Raw genomic sequence first — 23643 nt, 5'->3', positions numbered from 1 at the left:
TATATTCCCCAATAAAAACAAAACAAAACAAAACAAAACAAAACACCAACCAAAAACCAAAACCAAACAGGATAAAGCCAGAAATTACACTTTTACAAGCCACTAAGATGGGCTCTCTTAAAGACATTTAAAGATTTCTCTTAGAAAGGCAGTAAGGAGAATTAGGAACTAAGAATGTCCATGACATGATCAGTGGAAAATCAAGTGACCCAAATATATCGTAATATTGTGACAACTTTTGCTTGTCATTCTTCTCTTCCACGACGGGGGGAAAATCTTCTCAACACTACTATGTGGGAACAAAGAAGTTTAAGTCTGAAGTGTAGTGAGGAACTGGCGTCTGTTCAGTACTGCAAGTTTGGCAAAAACCTTCCAGGACAGAGGCAGTTCGGAAATGAGGACTGTGCAGAAATGATGTGTTCTGTTTTCATGTGGGATCATCTTTCATCCAATCTAAATACAGTTTTTTTTTATTTCTTTCTATAAATGAGCTATCCATGTGTTTAAATTTGTGATAATCTGTGAGAAAAATGGAGTTCAGGGTGGCCAGCATGATGTCCTGATAGTGTGAGCAGTAGCGGTGCTGCAGGATTTCCTGTGACTTCCTAAGGTGTGTCATCAGTCACTGCCAACTGGGGTTCCGCATTTTGTTCTCTTATGAGATCTTGTACAATGGAAACCACGCATTTCCCATGTTTCTTTGTTTACAGCTTTATATTGAAACATGTACTCAAGAACTATCCATAGGCATTCCTGTAATTAAACCTCCCAATGAAATAAAATGGACCCATGGCACTTTTTTTTAATATACAACTGCGTAATTTTCCCTGAAAAAAACTATAACCAAAAAACAACAAATGCAACAAAAAAAGCAAATGAGACTGTAAAATGACAGAAATATAGCAAAGGCCTACAGGTAAATAAGTATATTGAGTTCAGATGAAAAGGGCTCTAATCCACTAATCCCATTACAGTATTCAAAAGTAGATGGGAAAATTTCTAAGAACTGTTCTTTGCAGAAATTAAATCTGAAGAAGAGAAAGTCTTTGGTAATTCCAGGTGTTGAACAGTAATTTGAAATTACCAGGCTGTCCACTAATAGTTTTTGCGAGAATTCCTTAAAAAAATGAACAGGTCCAAGCTAGTTTACAAAACCCTTAACCTAGCAGTGTCAATTCTCAACACAGCACTTGCTTTTGCCCTACCTGGAGCTTGCTTACACAGGAAATGTTCTTTTCCCTACCCCAAAATAAAAACTCACGTAGAGATGGAGTAATTCAAAACAGCCATTCCTTTTTAAATTCCCACAATAAACTCACTCCAGGACAATTTAATATACAGGTAAGCCCTTAATACTGTGGCCCATTTTTCTAGGTGGTTTATTTAGCACAAATGGTTATAACTGTTAGAAAGGTTAAAAGCCACCGCTCTGGCTGAGATCATGCAAAATCCCACCCAGAAAATAATTTGTGTGGGGAGGTTAGGGTCAGCTAAAAAGCAAAGTGGGATTAGAAGCAAAGTTAAATTCAACCTGAACTAATGCAGGTGTTATTGGCACCTGCTGCAGGGTTACAATCTGTGCAGTAGTATAAATAGACCATAATTTAGTGGCTAGATACTAGGGGGGGGGAACACAAGACAGGAAAGAAAGTTATAATGCTGGTCAACAGTCTATCACTTGATTAATTTAGGCCCCATGTCATTACTTGCTAAACATAGCAGCTACTTGCAGTAGTCAAGTCATCCAAGGCATACATGTATTAAATCATTGAAATTTTATCCTCTGAAACAGCAATTTAAATATGCTTAAAATGAAATGGTGAAAAACCCCAGGGTGTGCCTAAGATAAGGTCTTTGTTATATACAGGCCTAAAGTTTTAAAACAGGTATTTTAACAGACTATTTTAGTACAATTAACAGTTTAATTAATATTCAGTATTTTTTCCTCATCTAACGATAGTTGAGCTTGGCTTCCCTAATGCTTTGCCATACCAGTACAATCGAGATGTTACAGGTTGTAAGCCTCCTCAATTTCTTTTACGGGAAACAGGAAGACTTGATTTCAGAATTATTTTGAACTAATACTTCTTGATACGTTTATTTTATAAATAAGTAAAAAAAGAAAAATAAATAATTCTGTGAACGGATTTAGAATGTAAGTCTCAAAAAATGCACCCACAAATTATTTCATATTTGATTTTTTTTTCATAGAATTGTATGTTCTATGATTTTAAGTGCTAATATGATTGTACCCAGACACTTTCAATACACATTATATCCTTTTTGGAGTTTGAAAAAGAATCTCTAGTGGCTGATTTTTGTTTATGTAGAATAATGTTATACTTATAGCTCCACACTATAGCATGTTTAGCTCAGATTAGTTCTTTCTTGGATTTTTGCATATTTAAGAGTTTTTACTACTAGTATTAGCAACACTGAAACAAACAGTGCAATATTTTAAATAGATCTTTTTAAAAAAAAAAAACAGTTATGGCTCTATTTCAGATCTTCAGGATATTTATAAAACTTTGAAAAAAAAAATCCAGAAGCTAAGTATTGTTATTTCACGTTTAACCAAATTTAAAAGATGCAACTAAGAGATAAGAAGGATTTACTGCTTCACGTAACTAGTAACCTTCTTTCTCTGATGCTGCCATACAGTAACATCACTACAAATGTAATCATGGAAATTTCTGGTTGTTAACACTTTCTTCAAACTCTTCCAGATGCTGTTATGAACTAAAATCTGCTTTTAAACAGAACAGGTCATAATTGACTAACAAACCAAAACACTTACTATAAGTACTGTTAAAACACAAGCAGATTTACAGGTAGAAAGGACATTTCAAACTTAAAATTTACATGACTAGTAAGAGCCAAATATAGGAGAAAAGTATTTACAAATTCAGTAACTACTCACGTAGATGCCCAGCCCATTAAAGGGTTCTCCCAGCGCTCCCTGTTATCAAATTCCATCTTCCACTTCTTTGTATTGTTAACTCCTGACTGCATCGCATTACGTGCTGGAACAAAAATGTGAACTTTTCTGGTTTTGATGTGCTCATCTGGAACACCAGTTAGAGCAGTGATATCCTATGAAAAACACAATGGAACTTGTTAAAAGAAGGTTCATGTAAAAGGCTTATAATACAATACCGCTTACGCTTTTTACATAATTTCATGCTTTATTTTTACTTTTTAAGTTACAAAAAAAGAAAAGAATTGCAGAAAAGTATGTTATGAGTCCAGCTGTATAAAACTAAAGCAGATACGTGTTGGGGCTATCATCCTGGCTTCCCTGGCTGAAGTAGATTTGGATCAGTTAGTTGAACATGCTCATCTCCCAGCTACACAACTGCTAGTGCCAGAGGAGGGACAGGACATTCCCTCCCATCCTCTGACCACAGCTGCAAAGTCAGGACTCCCCCAACTTGCACCAGCTAAAGCAAATTTGAAAAATGTATAAACTTTCCTTTCTTCCTTTATAGAAAATATTAGAGCACAGAACAAAACATCAGCAAATCTCAAAATTTTACATTACCATTAGGAGCCTAAACTCCATATGAACGGGACTATTCACCCAAATCCTAGCCAGTCAGCTATGTGCTGCAGTGTAAGCGCTTTCACTTGGCCTAAGTCTGTATATAATTAAGAGGCACCAACATCCACGCTGACTCAAGAAGTTATGCTTAGCATGAAGGACGAGGCAGGAGGTTATCTTCCGCACAATAATCTATTGATTGCTTGAGACTGCAGAGCAGGTACTAGAATTCAGCTCTCTAATTTCTCTAACCATTAGTTATCACATAAAATTGACCCCGTCATCATTTGTCAAGCTATGAATAACAGCTTTTGAGAGTCAATTCTTCTGTTGATGTTCAAGATCAAGAGAGGAACATTTGAAACTCATAACATTCTTCAGTACTTTTCTGAAGGACAAAAGGATTCAGGAGATTCCAACCTCCAAAGAAATAAAAAAGAAGTCTTATAACACTGTATATAATCAGTAGCAGGATGCCCTCCTCTCCTAAGGCTTGGCTTGTGACCCCTCAACAAACCAACCTAACAAAGATAAAAACCTGAAGGATCACAAAACCAGCCTAAAAATATTAACTGACTTTAACAAAGAATAAGATAGGTAAAAACCTCACAAGAATTGCTGTGAAAAATTACCCTCAGCAGCATCTGATATAATCAAAGTGAACTTTCTTGCTAAAAACTAAACAGTAATTACATAAAATTAACCTGTCAGTTCACCCCAGTAGAGTAGAGTGAAATCAAACATCAAATCCATCTCTAAGGATGCTAAACTGCTCCTGTTCCTTACATACTTAAAAGGCCAGTGGCAGCTCCTTGGTCTCCCTCCCTGCTCTCCCCTGCCTCCTCTCCCCAGGAACAAATAGTAAACTGGTAAAAGTCCAAAACTGTGCAGCTAGACTTAGGGCATATTGAACTCATCTCGCTAGTACTGCCATGACTTGAATTAAAAAGCAAACGAGTTTAAATAAAACACTGTGGCTTTACATGTCTGTAGCTACTAACTTCATGGGATTTTGTTTTGTGGCAAACTTTAAAGCTCTTGGTGCTGTCACCAGATTATCCTTTGAAATGAGGCAAGTCTCATTTTTCGTTTTAATTCAGAAAATAAATTTTGGGAGATCAGTCCCTCAAAACTACACAAGGGAGCAAGTTTAAAGCATTTGACTTGTATTTGCAATTAGAATAGCAGGGGAAACAAACAAGCATGCACACATATCTTCCAACTTCTGACATTTCTATCCAGACTACCACAAGTAACTGTCAAAATATCATACCAATTGCATTATAAATGCTTTCATTAGGACCAAATAATGTTTATTATATGAGTCTAGCAATGATATGAAAAAGAAACACTACCAATCATTGGAATGTTGCAACACATACGTAAAACCCTTCCTGATAGACTGGCATTTCTGACTGCTGAAGCTTAAACCACAGTTTTAGAAGGAAATAGCGTAAAGTTTTCTTATTTGAATTGGCAAAGTGCTTTGTTTAACAAAAAGGTATTTTCACCTGCAGTAAAGTTTGGTGGGGCTTCAATGTTTCAGCTTGCTTGTTTATAGGAATGGGCTACTATATTAGCCTTTATTTCTGTATTTAACAAACATGCCTATTGAGAAAATGTAAGAATATTCACATAAAAAAATACTTTCCCCGCCTCTGAAATAATCTGCCACATACAAAAATTCTGGGTTTGCTATCATCAAATACCCCCAAATAGGCAAACTTCAAAATAGCTCAAAATTATGATGTTTTTTTTTTACTATTATTATTCTCAGCAACTCATATGTCCATTATGAATTCTATGCTTCAGATTTAGAGAACTATCTGGAATTTAAAACAAGATACGTTAAATAACATTATGGACATACACAATTTCCTCTTTTGAAGCCTCCACACCAGAGAATCATAAAAATACTACTCATTAGTGCATACAGAACAAAATCTAAAAGGAGTATTAAAAACCAGAAAATGCTACATTTACAAGGTAACCATAGTAAAGAAATGCCTAGACTTGTTCATCTGGATGAAAATAAAAACAAAACCCCAGACAAACTGTAAGTCCCTTCAAGCCATGCTTTTTCAGGCACTCAGCTGGCTCCAAATCAAAGTTATTTCACTAATAATATAGGATTCATCCCATAAAAATCTTTTCAAGGTGAAAACTAAAACCTGCCTACTTTCTGAAACTAAAATATCTACATGGTGTTGCTAGCTCTCCATACTTTGATTCATTATAGCTAAAGTTTCCATGCCTTCTGGGAATCCGGCAATTGTTTATTGATATCTTCCCCATTTTAAAGCTGGCAATTGAACAGACAGTTGTTAGGACAATGAGTTTCTGGTTTCTGAAGCCCAAGTTGTCCTGACATAAAATCACTGTTTTTGCTTGCTGTAGACATGTAAGGTACTGTAGCATAGCTGAGCTGTTGCCAAAGATATGGAATAAAAAGGCTTGGCATCTATCACATACTTGACACCTAAAGAGCACAGAAGCTCTAAAATTCCTATTCCCTGTAGGCGCACTCTTAGTCTAGACAAACTGATTTCTCACACTTTTAAAATGCATTACAACACTCTATTGTGATCATTTCATCCACACAGCTCCAGCTAGTGACAGAAGAACCTGTCCTTTAAGCGACATTTCAATGGGCTAAAGCTCCCGCTCCAAGATGCCATTAAAACAATATAATACTTGAAAAGAACTATGCTGCACTGGGTTGAACCCTTTACTGTGTCTTCAGTGCTTTGTTCTGAGTTCAAGTTCTCATTGAAACTACCTGTGAACCAACTTTCCAAAACAAAGATGTTTTTGACAGCTGGTTTCACATTACTATCTCTTTTTTTTTTTTTAAGTGTTCCTTACTGAATTTTGCTATATTAGCATATTAAAATACTAGTGAGGTGCTCAGCATTCAAAATTCTAAATAAGGTGACAATATAAAAGACTTGAGATTTGAACTGTATAGGTTTGCTTTACCAAAAGTTAACAACCATGCTTCAAATTTTTAATACAGCTTACATCTAAAAGGTGCATTCTGACATCCCGTTTTTCTTGATATATATACAGAGGTAGGGTTTTTTAATAGCAATCTCTGAATTATTTGTAATTCAAAAAAATTAGAGTACTTATTTTGAGGCATTTTGGCTCTTCTCGGAATAAGATTAGAGGGACAAAACACTTTTTTTAAATAGCAGAAAACACATCAAATTGCTTACAAATGAATAGGAGGTTTGGTCTTTATTATAACTTACACTATTTAAGAACACTTGTCATGGTGGAAAGCCTGGTAAAGCTGTTCTGGAAAGAGTAGTACGAAACGATAAATGTGCTACCCAGCAGGGAGAAAAACTGGTTCACAAGAGGCAGTGTCAATGAAAGCAGTATTCGGCATGAAGATGACTTTTAAAGGACATGAGAATTTCCTTCTTTTAAGTACTCCAGTAGTAGCACAGATTTCAACGGGGACAAGAAATGGAACTCTATAATTCAAGGGAAAGAGACAAAATGACTGAAAGTATCTCTGAAAACTAGTGTTTTTGAATAGATGGGTCAGGTGTGCATAAAGGTGTCGTGTTTCTCCTATGACATTTCTTTCCACACATAGATAAAAACTGTACATAACCACTATCAACTATCTACTGTTTAGCAAACCCCCCCTTTTTTTTTCTTCAATAAAGGAAACAGGGAACAAGCAATGGGAAGTGGATGTCAAAACACAGAAAAACCTCCCAGCAAGCTTCCAGCAACCACCCAGGATTTAGAGTCTTGCTAGCCGCTCTCTTTTCAATACCAGAATTTCACACATTTCAATGACCATTATGACTTCAAAGAATCAAATTTTCATCATTGTCCGTCATCTGCCGGTTGATTTGTATAAAGGAGTTCTTCTGCATGCACTCCAGACAAAGGGCTCCTTACTTTCGTGGCTATATATCAAGTTTAAAAGTTCTGTTTGTGACAGTTGTGTCTGTGGTAAATTAGGGTAACACTGAAGGAGTGCAGCTGCTCTGCAGGAACCTCCTTTTTGGCATCATTTCACTTAAATAAAAACTGAATAATTAGCTTCTGCCTTTATTAAACCGCAAAAATGCCACTGGCCTTAGTAATTACTTCCGGTTGCCCCACCTACTTAACCTCAATAGTTTACACTTGTTAGAAAGGAGGGAAAGTAGAGTTTTCTGTACTTTATAGGAGTTTACAACAGCTTGCTCTCCTCCCCACCCCCAACATGTTTTACCAGACTAAGTGCATAAAGTTTTGCTAAAATTCATGTTGCAACACACTTTCTTTAGGAGCTGTTATATCAAAGCACAGAACATCTTGCATAATAGCCACAAAAGGAGCTTTTCATTTAGTGTGCTCAGCTGCTCAGACTGCACGTCAGGACGAGAACATTTAGGTTTCTACACTTCAATACTGTATTTTTGAAACAAATGTAAGAGAACAGAATCTACTATGCAAATCAAAAGCGGAAAAATGGAGCAGAATAAACTAAATGTGGTCAGACAACATTCATCTAACAGCTATGGACATAACAAGGGGAAAAAAGCATATTTGCCCTTAGGAGACTCTGTATCACACAGAATACAGTTTTCTTTCAGGCTTCACAATCATTTTGCACTATCACAGTAATCTGTGAACAACATGGTGTTATCCCTAACATGTTCTCCCATCTAAAGATCCTGCAGAATGATTAATAAGGAAGTTGAGAAAAGCAGTAAAAGAGCCGTATTTTAAAAAAGAAAACTGAACATTGCAATCAGGAAATAGGATTCAATAATAACGATTGCACAGAAGCATCTATTTATAGAAAATCCTTTTCCATAGGCAGTTTTGCAGAAAACACTAAAGAGAAACTGGATATGTAGAAAAGGATATGCTGAAAAGTGGGTCTCGCAGATGCAGAAATTGTCACATTACTGCCTTCAATGTAAGTCCATTATAATACTTTTTAGACTACCGACTGCCATTATGCAAAGGAGGTGACAGCATCCACAACAGTCCAACATTTTCAAGTGTTGTTAGCTTCAGCAAACTCTATTCATCAGTTTGTATTTCACAGCTGAGGAGATGCTACTTTAACAGCCGTCATGGCTAAGAATTTGCTGTTGTTGCAAAATCTCCTTGAGAACTTCCCTGTTGTCCCACTGCACAAAAGCTCAGTCCACTTTCCCAGTATGCATTTTGCATGCCCAATATTATTCCATGCTGCTTGCAGAAGATACTACAAACATAATGGCATTACACATCCCAAACACCATTAAACCAATGCCACTTGGATTTATTCAGAGCGAACACAATGAAAGAGTAAACATGAATAATTGATTGGACTTCTTAAAATCCCAGATGCTTTCTACAAATTGGAACACGACTTCACACTAGTAAGTAGAAAAACTCCCCCTCACGAACTCTTCTTTCACGTCTTTAAGCACTTTACTTATAGTCTGCATTATGTTCCCAAAACTTATATTCACATTTGTCTTTGTCTCCTGCAAAAGTCATAGGAAGACTGTATTTATAAATAAGTGATTAATGGCAGAAGTTATGGCAAAAACTGCTAAGTAAGTTGTGCTTTTGTTAGTTTAAACCATAATACTAAAAATAAAAACAAAAATCTCGGATTTTGCATCTCTCAGTGCCACGACAAGCCTCAAAACAGAGAGGCATTTTTCTTGACAAACATGCAAAAACCACTTATCATCCAGCCTGCATTCTTGATGGACAGGTAAACGACATTTTAGATATTTAAAAATGAAATATTCAAAACATGTAAGTCCCACTTTCAGCGCAGACGGCTTTCATGCTCAGTATAGTTCTTCTGCCAAGAAAGAATCAAAGACAAAATGATTATTTAATTATTAATAATGTATTTTTTTCCTGTCACTGTATGCCTTAGTTTTGTAAATGCTGTCTGGGTAAATGTTAAATTAAAGAGGAGGGGAATCAAATACCTGGGATTACACTTTACATATCCTCCATGTGACTGAAATTAAGAAAATCGTTATTAAATGGAGGATATTTATTTATCATATTAAATGGGGCAGTCAGGGGAGAAGAATACATTTCATAAAAACAGACTGACGTTGCTACTAGTAGTCATCGGAGACTTCAGCGCAATCATGACATTCTTCAAACTAAGGAAATTATAAGCAGCATGCTTATGCCATACAAGACAGAAAAAAAGTCTGAATTCCTTACAGTACATCTTGTCAACTACTTTTTCGTGTAACACATCAATGTTTAGAGAGAACATACTTTCTAGAACACATTCAAAGCATATGTAAGCGAATCTTTTGCTTCCACACACCCAAGTGGCTGGGGTTCTTTTATTACCTGTGAGGCATTTTAAAATACAGATTTTTCTACAGCTTCAAGCATTCTACTTTATGAAGTTCATAATCCTCAGATTAAAAAACATGCAAAAAAGTCCATTAGTTAAGACTAAGACTACAGCAAAGTTTTTAGACCGTAAACTTTCAAATAAAAGGAGAGGCAGTCTTAGTTCACCTGCAATTAGAAAAATAACTGAACAACTGAAATAATCTGACTCCTGTTAGAATAATTTATAATTAAGGCAACACTCTACTGCTTTACAACTGTAAGCAACTGTTGTTACAGATACTATTTCTCAGTTGGAAAACAAAAAGAATAGGCAGGAAGGAGCTGTAAAGGAATGAATACAGTAGTACTAGCAGCTAGAATCCACCTGGTTAAGACAGCTTTCTACTGATTCCCCTGATTAGTTCAATTTTACATATACTATTAAATAAATAGTATATTGTAGTTCACTTGTAGTTCAGTGATGGTACATTCTTTAGAACAAAATTTATTCAGTTTGCAGTTCTGATTATTTATGCTATACTCCTAGCATAAGTCACAAGAAGCAGACTGTCTTGCAAAGCTACACATAGTATTTCAAGAATATCTTGGTGAATTTTTCACTAAAGATGACTTGAGCTTACAATTTATAAAATGTAGTTTGATCATGGCCACCCAAAGCCCCAGCCAGCAGTTCAGGGTGGGGTCTTCCATACCTTAAGGGAGAGCCAAAACCCAGGCTACTCTTGCACATTGGGAAAAAGGTCTTTATTTTTCATGTGTTTCTGATGCCATTTTAGTAAATTCCTTATTTTTAACATTCATTAAGTTACCTGTATTTATAAAATAAATCATAAGCATATGACTTAAGTGAATTTTGTAAAGTTACTGGGTTTCAGGAATTCTGTCGGGAAGAAGAAAATTAACAGTTCTGATCTGCTATATGCCCATTTGAAAACCTTACAAAGCTTCCTTTAAAGTACCCATTATGAAATTTTCCAAATGAGGCCCAGGCAGACTTTCCAAGTATTGGCACCACTGGTTTCATCACCTTCAGCCTTTTGAGGGCAAGGGGTCTAATTGGTGTTAAATGTGAGGCTGGTGTGCCTTCTCTCAGTTTTGTGGAAAGCTCCCTTATCAGTTCAAGCTGCGAAAGAACTATGGGAGCATAACATTCAGAGCCTGGCAGTGAACTGGGACACTACTTACACATAAGCAGTTCAATTGCTGCTGCAAAGCAGAAACACTTTGGCCAATTCACACTATAATCCGGGCAGTAAATATCCTAAGGTCTGAGCTGTTGAGTTCAAATTTGGATGTAGGGCAAAGGCTTAAGATTCAGTAACTCTAGTAAAATTTCCTGTGATGAAGCCGTAAGAAAGGTTATCACTACAGTGTATGAAATATCCATTGTGGATTCAATTTTAAACAGCTAACAACTTCCCTGGGCTGGCAGCTAGAGCAAAGAAAACTAATTCTTTTTTTTTTTTTTTTTAATTTCATTATTGTGCATTCTGATGTTCTTCTCCGTTCACCTCCCAAGTACCTATTAATTCCCTATTTAATGGTAGCTGTGGAACACCTTTTAACATTCAACACCATTAAGGGTTAACATTTAACAAACTACTTCGACTTTTATTAAAAAAAGACATTGATCAAATGTGGGGGTGAAAAAAGAGCAAAAAGTAGCATTTTAAATTTCAACTTCACAATACTGTCACACTAGTGCATGGTTTGCTACTAAGAACAATATCGAGAAATCCTGAGTTCATGTAAACCAATGCCTGCCTTCACTGTGACGCATGTTCTCTATTCTCTACATCTCCTTTATAAAGAAAGTGATTTCTGTAACAGATCTTTGCCACATAGTAACAAGTGGTGTGAGACACAGGGGAGAAAAACAGAGGCAAATCCCCATCAACAAATGCAAATTTAGAGCAAAATCCCTGTTGTTGCATACTTTTCAGAAGAAAACTTGCATTTAAGAAATTACAAGGAAGCCAGATCTGTTAAAAGCTGTCCCTTACCCTAATGCAAGATGTAATGCTTCTATGTAATATGCATGGACGTTAAAAGTTGAAAGCAAGTGCTAAATAGTGTATATAATTTCCATACACAGCAGGTAGTGCAGCAAGAAAAGAACTGACACAGTTACCCTCGTTAAAGAGATGCACAATAGAGAACTGTTATGCAGTGTTAGCATACCGAAGGTCTATGCATCAGGGATGCTGCGGCTATTAACAGCTTAAATGTCCGCTGTAGTTTGTTAATTAGTGCATACAGCTTTTAAGCCTTAAACGTATTTTAGAAGATCCTTTTCTAACAGTAACACAGCCATTATGCCCTGGTGGGGATGGGAAGGGTTGATGGGGCTTCAACATCATCAATAAAATATGCAACCTAATACCACTGGCCAAAACCAGTTTCTTTAAATTTACGTATACGGTTAGTTAAAATGGAAGCTTTCTACAATCTCTCTCTAAAAAGCTGAATCATAACTAAAATGTAGTTGTGTTACCTCATAAACTGTTTTTAGCTTGTTCTGTCTAGAAGTTTGTCCCTGTAATTTGTGCTTTGGCCTTTATATGGTTGGCCTTTAAGGTTTTTTATAGGACAGAAATCATGGTCTTATACTTCCTGATACAATAAAGAGAAATCTGTCACCAATTAAACTCAGTAATTCAACTTGATACACTACAACTTTCCTTTCAGTTTTCTATTACTGTGGGGAAAAAAAAAAAAAAAAAATCAAAGGAGAGTACAACTTACAATTGTGTTTACTAAACAGTGATAAAAAAGTAAGACTTTGTATTGGGAACAGACATTACAGAAGAAGTTATTCAACTTCTGACTTATCGGAGAACCAGAATTAGATGACCCAAGAATGCTTTCACATGGAGCAGACACAGCAACAAAAATGTGGTCCTAAGAAAAAATACAAAACAGAAGAATAAAAGATAAAATACCAGTGCAGGCTACAATTTTAATCTTAAAAAAGCTTCTGCCTGGTTAACATGCAACTCAGTGAAAACTTTAGAACATATGATTTGTGATGATGATATTGTTCTATATAGAAAAATACCATTATTTACTTTTATACATTAATATATGTGCACATCTATAAAATGAATCTTCAGGTGTTTGTAATCAGGATTAGTCACCATAGTCTAAATTTTTGAAAAACATTTGCAACATAATTAGAACATCTTTAAAAAGATACTCTATTTGGTATGTCTTATCAGCATTTTGTAGAAATTCCTTATAGCTCAGCTTCTTTTCACTTGTTAAACCAGTTTTCAAGCTAACAGGTAATAGGATAAAGGTTATTTCCCCATCAAGCAAAAATCTTCTTTTACACTAAACATAAGCCAATGGGCTTAATGGAGGGAATAGAACTGAGTATGCCAAAAAGATACATAAGAGATTGAGCAATTTCCCTACAGTGCATGCTTTACAACACAAAAACTAAACTGCATATTAAAACTCTGGATCAGATGCTCTCTCTATGGTCCATATCCCCACTTAACAAAGGTTAACATTCCTAATTTGAGAAAACAGACACAGAAATAGTTCAAAGATACCTCATAGCCAAGCCATAAAGAACGTGAAGAGCACCTGGTTCCATTTCATCACTGATCTTCTGAATAGAAAGAAGTAGTACTGAAGAAGCATCAAGCTCTCTTGCAGCACAACAAAGACGTTTAAGGATTCCCACAGGATCACTGGGCTTACCAGACAAGGAAACCTTTTCCATTCTGACTTGATAAAGTGATTCAGCTAGAACTTCATGACTAGAAACAGCTTTCAAGTCTGTACATAGAACTTGTTAGTCAGGCTAGGATTTGTGTCTTAAATATACAACTTAGATACACTATAAAAATGCAGAAAGATCTGCATTGGATTGATTGAACAGAAAAGCAAGTGCTCTACAAGTAATTGTTTATTCACTATTCCTGACAGGACAAGAAGTATTCACGTCATCTACAGAAATATTTCATAACAGGGATTAGCAACTTAGGTGTTCTAGAAAAGGTTGAGATAATGGTATTGTTTTATGAGAACACAAAAATACTATCTAGTCTTTAAGAGGCAAAACTACTGAACAAAGCAGCTCCAAAAACAGTTACTTCTTACTCCTGCTTATTACCAGACTGTATCAATAGCTTACTTTCATTCTTTGCAGAAGATCAGAAACACTGCTTGCATATTTAGACTTACAAAACCAAACAAGTATTTGCATGTTGAATAACCCTTTGGAAGCCAGACAAACTAAACATGGCACAATGATACTCTTTTAATTTGTTCTGATCAGCCATCATAGTAAGCTCTTCAAAACCAGTATTCTTTGACAGAAAATGAAATACTATGTAATGAAACAAAACCAAATTGCCTGCATACCCTTCAAAGAGACATCCTCTTTGACCCAGTGCTCCAGACTAAAGCCTTGAAATTTTTGTGCAAGAATGCTGCATGAAGGAAGCCCAGACAAAACAGACACTCGAGATGTTAGAACGTTGTGTAATCTCAATCTCAGACACTCCTCCTTACAATACCCAGCAGAGATAGCACTAATACGCACCAAAAGAAAAGGCTCTCCGACAAAGAAATCCAAATGCTTTACCTTATCCTAAAACAAAAATAAAGCTATGTAGGGATGAGAGTGCAATTGCTCTCATTGCTACAACTATGTATCCCTTTATATGAAATTCTGGGCTATTTCCAAAAATGTATAGCTTCCTAAACCAAAAAACAAAATTATCTCAAGCTGAAATTTAGTAATATAGCAGTATTTATTGCTCTGAAGACAACTAAAGGTGATGGCAATTTCTTTACTTGGACTGTCAGAGCTACAGAAAGCTTCTTTATCATGGGGAGTAACTTGTTGCCCACAGACATTCTTACAGAAAGCTCTTTATCAGTATCCAGTGAACTAGGTTTTCTAAACCACCACAAGCTTCATCAAACTACAACTGTTTACAAAAAAAAAAGTTGTAGCAAGCAGTATAGGTTGAATTGAGCTAGGATATTCCAATTGCAGACGGACTTAATTGCCAAACAGCAAAATATAGTGAATTTGCAGTACTGAAAATGTGTACATAGCTAGACAATCTGGTAACCACACACACACCCCTACACCTGAGCTTGTGCTGTATTTAAGACCAAATTCAACTACCAGACAAAACTATAAAGAAGAAACTGCCAAATTATTTAAATTAAAAAAAAAAAAAAAAAATCACTGTTTATATGGTCTGGCACACCAGCATGGTGTACATGAAATGAGAAGGATTATCACCATCCCAAAATCATTAAAACCTTCAAATATTAAATTTCAGATTAGCTGCTTGACAAAGTTATCCAAGACAGTTTTTTCCTCCCCAGAGCAGTATTTCTTAGTCTTCATTGGGGATGGAGAAAAAAGAAAAAAAAAGAAAAAGAAAATAAACTTTTTAATAATTATGCTTTGCAGTAAAAATGGAACTTTGCAAATAAACTATCAGTGACCACAAAAAGAAAAGACCTTTAAGTATTTAACTCAATGCAATTCCATTCTTAATTAGACACTTTAATAAAAGTAGATGCAAACATATTTTTACTGCAAGAAGTATTCTCTTTTGAATATTTCACTTTTATTGAAAGACTGCATTTAATTTTGGAGTAATTCTAGAATGGTTTTATACCTTAAACACCTTCTGCACTGGAAACTAGCATCATTCAAGTGTCAAACATCACAACTGCAAATGACCAAATGAAAACCAAACACTAAGTATTGCATATGAAGTGAAACAAGAGGACAAGACACCCTGTGTTAAATATTTTATAAACCACCAGCAAACAACTTTACTTTTATTTTGAATCCCAAGTACAACACAGTTCAAATAACCTGGTCACCTGCTTGCTTGAAACAACTACGATGGAAGAAAGTACTTCTCCAAGCCACAGGCTTCATATACAAGGCCATTTTGGCCAAAGCTACAAACTGTTTCTCAAAACACATCTGCAAAGTAAAGAGTGGAAAAAACACTTTTCTTGATCTTATTTTACATAACAGGGTTTTTTTAGGTTTTTTTTTTAATTATTATTTTTTTATTTTTCACTATTCTGAAGCAGAATGCAAGCTGCTGATCCAATTGAGAGAAAAAAAAATAAACAGAAGGAATACAATCTGCAAGAGAGAATTCTGGGGCTAGGGGAAGGGAACAGGTAACTTTGAACCCCCACACTGATTTCCACCCTGGTACCTTGTACCCTTTGACTATGACAACTCCCTATCAGAGAGCTATACATATAAGGCACACAAAATTTTGTAAGTTACATTCCTCATCTAAAGAGAAATGCTATCCTGAATTAAATCCTTTATGGTAAACAGAAGAATAGAATATCCCACTCTGCAGCTAGAGTGGGATAAATGAAAAGATTATTATAAATTCTTTTATCCCTTTAAGTTACTTTAGGAACAGCTTGAACTCACCCACAAGCAATAACCCACAAGGGGTTAACAACATTTCGAAAAACCAAAACACAGAACACGCACTATATCCTTATTATCTAACACAGTGGTAATGCTTGGAGAATTCTTGGCTGAATAGTAGTTTCAAGAAAAGGAAATCTAGTAAGCCCGTCTTTAATAAACGCATACTGTGCCAAGTGTTCCTCTTCACCACGCTGCAAAAACAGCTCCTATACAGTCTTCAAATGCAATGTCACACTGTCTCACACCTAATTTTATGACACATTACGGCTTTCGTTTTCAGTAAAGTATATTACATACTCTCGGTTCTTGGGAAAGGCTGCTAGCAATGATCACACTTTAAAAAGCATGTTAAAGCTTGATTTGCTATGTCCTTTGTTTCACAGCACTGTAGACTATCAGATTGAGATTTGAAGAAATTCCATCATTCCAGGCTATTTTTCACTTGTTTGTATATTTTATTTTGAGATGCAGTATTATCACTGTTTATTAAAGTCTATGCTTCTCTAATCAAAAAAAGATTATACAATTTCACTTACTTCTAAGCCAAGCCAAAATTGGGACTTGGATGAAGGTGAACAATCCATGACTCAATCCTGAAAACACCATGTGATGTTTGCTAATAATGCAGTCTTCTAGAAAAAAGGGACTGGAGTGTTTCCACAACTTTTTTGCTGAAGTAGTTCATGTTCTGAGAATCCTATTAATACACCGCTACTCCTGGATTATCCACCAACTAACACTTGAAACAGACCCTAACTGCTACCTCTGGACAGCCAAGAGGAAGCTCCTAAGATTCTTGACACCAATTTCACAATGGTTATTAGAATCACAGAATCATTTTGGTTGGAAAAGACCCTTTAGATCATCGAGTCCAACCGAAAACCTAACACTGCCAAGTCCACCACTAAACCATGTCCCCAAGTACCATGTCTTTTAAATACGTCCAGGGATAGTGACTCAACCACTTCCCTGGGCAGCCTGGTGCAATGCTTGACAACCCTTTCGGTGAAGACATTTCTCCTAATATCCAACCTACTTCCACTTGTCCTGTCACTTGCTACTTGGGAGAAGAGACCAAGCCCCACTGCACTACAACCTCCTTTCAGGAAGTTGTAGAGAGCAATAAGGTCTCCCCTCAGCCTCCTCTTCTCCAGGCTAAACAGCCCCAATTCCCTCAGCTGCTCCTCATAAGACTTGTTCCACCTAGACCATTCACCAGCTTTGTTGCTCTTCTTCAAGCACACTCGAGCATCTTAATGTCTTTGTTGTAGTGAGAGGCCCAAAACTGAACACAGTATTTGAGATTCAGCCTCACCGGGGCCGAGTGCAGGGGAACAATCGCTTCCCTAGTCCTGCTGGCCACACTACTTCTGATCCAAGCCAGGATGTCGTTGGCTGCCTTGGCCACCTGGGCACACTGCTGGCTCATATTCAGCCAGCTGTTGACCAATGCTCCCAGGTCCTTTTCTGCCGGGCAGCTTTCCAGCCTCTCTTCCCCAAGCCCATAGTGCTGCATGGGGTGGTTGTGACCCAAGTGCAGGACCCGGCACTTGGCCTTTTTGAACCTTATACCATTGGCCTCAGCTCATCGATCCAGTCTGTCCAGACCCCTCTGTACAGCCACCCTACCCTCAAGCAGATCAACACTTCCGCCCAACTTGGTGTCAACTGCAAACCTACTGAGGATGCACTCGATCCCCTCATCCAGATCACTGATAAAGATTATTAAACTAGAACTGGCCCCAACACTGAGCCCTGGGGACCACTGCTTGTGACTGGCTGCCAACTGGATTTAGCTCCATTTACCACAACACTTTCGGCCCAGCCATACAGCCAGCCTTTCACCCAGTGAAAAGTGCACCTGTCGTGAGCAGTCAGTTTCTCCAGGAGAATGCTGTGGGAAATAGTGTTGAAGGCTCTACTATAGTCCAGGTAAACAACATCCACAGCCTTCACCTCATCCACTGAGTCCATTTATTAATCCGCTTTGGCCTAGGCTGCTGCAGGATACAGCATTTACTGCTCCTGTGGAACACCATCTGAAAAACATGAACTGCTCATCCTCAAAAACGGGTTCAGATTTTCTGCCCCCAATTTGCTGTATGCAAGTTGTCTTTACTAAGTCATATGGAGTTTGTCTAAAACTAGAAGGAAGCCAGCCCTCTGCTGAGGTTCAGTACCGAGACTTCTGAACCATTACTGAAAAGAAGGTTAATTAACAGTGTAGACAAAACAAAGCAATTTCAGGACAGGAGCTGAAATGTCAATGGCATCATTGTAGTTAGCCTGTCATGCTTGTAATAGAGTCCATCCCTACACGTTCTCACAATGCCGCAAAAACTACTTTAATGCCATTTCAATTGCACTTGATAGCACTGCTCTTGAATGCTTAACTATGTGTAGCTACTCATCCTATTTTATCTTGGTCTGACACAGAATAAAAACATCTGTGAGATGGCTGCAACTAATAGCTGATCCTTAACCACAGTTCCACAATGTTTCTAGTGTCTCCCCAGTGACAAAACCCTACAACTGCTCTTGCAGTAATTTTTTGCTTTGAGCTACATCATATACATTATCAGTGGAATATTCTGCTTTAGAGACGCAAAGGATATTTTCTGGCAGTTGTTCTAATTGTGAAACGTTCTTGCAATATTGGTATCATTTAATCACTACAAAAGTCCTATTATTGGCAAATATTTGGGGGTATCTTCCAATTGCAGACATATACTTTCAAAAAAGTGCCTAGCCTGTAGAAAGTCCAGGCTAGACACACACAGCGCAGCATTACCAACACTGACTGAGAAGCCTGATTAAAGCACAAATGCTAAACTGGATAACTTTTAGCTACAACAAACAATATTGATGCACCCTACTTAGAATGACTGAAACAAATCACAGTAATTTAAAACAGTTCAAACCCCCATTTTAGGCAAAACCACTGAAGCTTTTTATAATGATGATGGAAGCTATGTTATTCCACATGCACAAACAGTTAAATCATTTGGAACACTACCTGAGGGAGATTTGCTGCCGACAGCCTTTGTCCTCTATAGCCCAAATTTCCTAATGCAAGGAAGGTCTTGAGAGACTACTTTTCACACAGCTATTTGTCCAGACTCTTGGAATATGACCTAATAGGTGGCCAGAGACTCAAAATGTGATGCAAGAACTATATTTGTGTTTAGCTTTGTTCATTTTGAATGTTATTTTCTTCAGATTTAACTGTTCGTTAAAAGTTACTTTATTCAATATTCACTGAAAACAGCAAGCAACTGAGACAAAGATATCATTTCTTGGATGTGTTCTATGTAAGCTGAGCATTCAACTCCTTTTACGTTTAAGAGTCCCACTTTTTTCTAATATGAAAAATGAATGTGGTCTAAACTACTGTATTTTCTACGATTTCATTAGAACTCATTTTTCTGTTGCATTCAACACATGCTGGGCTGCAGTAAGAAGGTGACCAACTACTGCTTAATAATTCAATGTCAAGATGCTCTTCCCCCTTTGATTTCATTTGTGTTTCCCAAGACAAGGAGTATTTTAGTACGTTACAGAACCGAATGGAACTCCAGATAATTCGAAGGAATCCCTGTTGATCAAGTTCTAGCATATGCATGTACACATAGGAACACTAGGTCTACAAAAGCACTGGAAATAAATAGATTAATTCAACTACAATATGCAGTTAAAAGTTTTCAATAACCACAATGTTACTCTACTAGCCTGGGAAACATCAACTCACAGAACAGTTCAGTTTCAAATCAATTTACAAGAGTAGTCAGGCAAACAAGGATACCCATAGCCCATTCTCCACCTGTTCTTGCTTCTTCTTTCTGATACGCCTGTAAAAACCACCCATAAAGCGATACCAAGCTTTAAAAAAAAAAAAAAACAGTATGACAAAGCCAACAAATCCATCAAAATATGATTTAATGATTTCTAACAGTAAGATGCATATATCTGGCAGTAACAAGGTAAGTTAAGCATCAACTTCTGGAATAAAGTTTAATTACAGCTTGCATAGAAATAATGCATTATATGCTTAGCAATGTTATTTAAAAAACAGAAAATTCATGTAATGTGTTATATTTTAATGGGTTGTGTTTAATCCTACTTAAAATTAGGAAACACACTGCAACAACCTAAAATAAGTTAATACAGTACTATAGATGGCTGTTAAACCTCATGGAAAAGTAGAGAACTTCTAATCTTTAAAGAGTTAAAAAACATCAAAACTCTTTGAGAAGATTTTCCTTGATAATGGGATACAAATTTTTGCCCATTAATAGAACATCAATTATTAGATATTTTATGGCATTATTGAAACTTCTCCAAAAACTTAACTAAATCTACAAATGAAAATTTTAAAATAATATTCTAATTTTCTATCATTTTGTTTCAGGCCCTACAATAATCTGGAAAAAAAGACTTCTGTACCTAAAATGTGCACACACATGCACAATATTGTAGGAAAATACTATTCAGCCTGACATTTATCCTCAGTTCTTTCAAGTATTAGGTTAAAATAACCATTTAGATACATTATATGTATCAAAATTAAACAAAATTATTCAATGGCTGCTACTATGAGATCTCAAAAAAAAAAACCCCAGCAACTATGATATGAGTGGTCTTCAACTTGATGAGAACATATAATGGCATTAGAAATAACCACTTCCAGTTCATTTACACTAAGAGAACAGTTGTATTTCAAATTAGTATCACTTTAATTCAACTGGAAGTATAAACTCTCACAGCTAGACAGGGTAATGTATGATCCTAACTTAGGAAAATGTACATTTAAGTACAAAACGAAAGCTAGATTATATATTTTGTGGGTCTGTCTTCACACTGTAGTCTCTTTCATCTGAGATCACAATAGGGAAATGTGATACTGTAAATTCATGCACTATAAAAACTCTATTTAGATTTTTTTTAAAAAAATGTTAAAGAACTGTGCTACAATAATCAAACTAAATTCATAATTTGTTTAGGGGAATGTAGGTGTATTGACTTGGTAAATCTTATTTACATAGTGACTCATGAACTCTTGTACATTAAATGAAATTTCCTGAATCCCGTTATGCAACTAGATTAGCAAGATAATCATGTTCACTAAAATACATTATTAATTTGTTCCCTAATTTTTAAACCTAAAATTATATTACTTTTTAAATTCAGAAAAACATTTTAAAAAGAACTAATTTTTTTACCTGTGAGTAGTTTATTATTGCTACATCTATATACAAAGCATGAGAAAAAAGAGTCCTAAAAAGAGTTGTTAAAGTAGGTGCGGTTTTTTTTCCAATAGCCTGCTAAACTTCAGCTGTCTCAACTTGCAGTTATTGTTAGAAATGTTCAATTTATAAATACAAATTCCAAATATTTCTTAAGTAGTTAATATAGCTTTAGGGATACAAGAAAGTACATACAATATGAACTATCTAGTACATATGACGGATATTTTTTTTCCCCCTGAAGATTCAAAAGCGATATGAAAACCAATGAAAAGCATGTTTCTGCCGTGACGCATTTACCCCCAGAACTCTTACAAAAATTATACTATTGAATAATGTAAACATAAGTGTCAGGTTGCATATAGAGTAACAGACCACACATTATGGAAGAACTTACAAGAAAAGATTGCCAAATTTCTGATCTGCTACTGATTAGCAGAAGAATGTTATGCATTTGTTCCTAGTTGTAATCTCTCCTTCATGCATATTCAAAAAGCTAGAGTATATGTGCATAGTAACAATAATTTTGCGTGATGCTTCTTTTCACAGTTTCTTTAGTAGTATGGGTCCTAATGAAGATAATTTCAGGAAGCTGGAAAATTCTGTATAATTTCACAACACAGAAGATATATTTCAGATTTCAAAAAGAACAAACTTTTTATAAATTACAGCTGATACTGGTCCTTGGCCATAATATAATAACAATAAACAAGGTACTCATCATTTTATATTGCTTAACACTTTAAATGCCATATTTCCTTCACTTACTTATGTTTTACTAATGTTCCCCTTTTAAAAATGTATGGATTGTCGCTTTGTAGTTCACATTTATACAGCTTTCCTAGAAGAACGCAGAACACCATACTGAATGCTTATTGTGCAGAAACAACCCTGAAGGCTGTATCATAGCAGTATGCAGTAGAAAACCCTTACCAATTTTTCATCAACTGTGATGAGTTGCGTGTCTCGAGTTTGGTCCTGTGCCAGCCGCCATGTGGAAGTGCTCAGTGACCTGCGGTGCAAGACTTGAAGTTAAAAAATGATTCATGCAATGAGAAAATAGAGGCAGACAAATCTTACATAAACAAGTTACTTTAACAATATCCGTCTTGTAAAAAAAATTGAAGAGGGAGAGATGAGGGCACAAAAATCCTTTTTCTCCCCAATTAGTTCTGTCTGCTGAGTTTTTGGCAGACTCCCACTTAGCAGTTCACAACAGGCTGCACTTTATGTCAGCCTACAGGCTCTTTGTCACAGAGAGACTGCCAGTGGCAAGGACTGTACTGCTCTATATGAATGTACAGTAGCTGGTTTGTCACGAACAGACAGAAAAATACAAGGCTGCTCCATGCATTCTGGAACTCTGATCCTGAAAATCATGGCATCAGAGGAAAAAAAGTCCTAAATCTCATTGTAATGGTAAAGCTCCAGTTCAGTTCTAATCTTTAACAACAGAGTATTAATAAATTAAACAAACAAACAAACCCCAAAACAACAAACAAACAAAAACCAGCAAAATAAACCCTAAGGTGATAATTAAAAAAAAAAAATCTGATTTTGACTGGGCAAAGCTCACTACTATTTTGCTTAATTTCTAAATCAATATGAGTCAGCTTATACAGTTCCAAAAAATATGATTAATCTTGTGTAGTTAATAAACCTGTAAGGTACAGGTGGAAACACAGAACCCAATACTACATCACTGACTTAAGAAGTAAAATTTGCCCTTAATTTGCATTACGTCATTAATGTCAGGATTGGGCCCTTTGAGTACAAATCATCTTTTGGCAAAATAATGCAATAGCAAATGAAACAAGCCAAAAAGCCCAATTCTCTGAGCTAATAGTGTGCTTCACATTTAATTAAGGTCATTTTAAACAAATGAGGCACAGAACTGCAAGAATATAGACAACTGAACAGTAAGAGGGACTAAGCCACTTTCATTTCAACTGTTCTTCAGAAGATTACCTAATTTGGGACATGCTTGCAGATGCAAATGAACTTTGAGATTTTGCCTAGGGGGTACTTACAACCATACTTCTAGTAATTTACTGCTATTGGTAACG

At 36.1% G+C, this 23643-nt stretch overlaps 1 protein-coding gene across 1 annotated transcript in view; it reads right to left on the bottom strand.

The window, feature by feature from the left end:
* Positions 1-23643, bottom strand: part of NDUFS4 (NADH:ubiquinone oxidoreductase subunit S4) — a 49378-nt gene that overhangs the window by 5787 nt on the left and 19948 nt on the right. Inside the window, exons 2-3 of the mRNA XM_082497179.1 lie at positions 22511-22589; positions 2921-3093 (exon numbers count right to left, since the gene is read on the bottom strand). Of these exons, the coding sequence (XP_082353305.1) occupies positions 2921-3093; positions 22511-22589 (252 nt within the window). The remainder of the gene's footprint in view (positions 1-2920; positions 3094-22510; positions 22590-23643) is intronic.

The sequence above is a fragment of the Vanellus vanellus genome (assembly GCF_965231255.1).
Source record: "Vanellus vanellus genome assembly, chromosome: Z".
NCBI classification, from domain to species: Eukaryota; Metazoa; Chordata; class Aves; order Charadriiformes; family Charadriidae; genus Vanellus; species Vanellus vanellus.
This window is presented reverse-complemented; position numbering and strand designations above follow the sequence as displayed.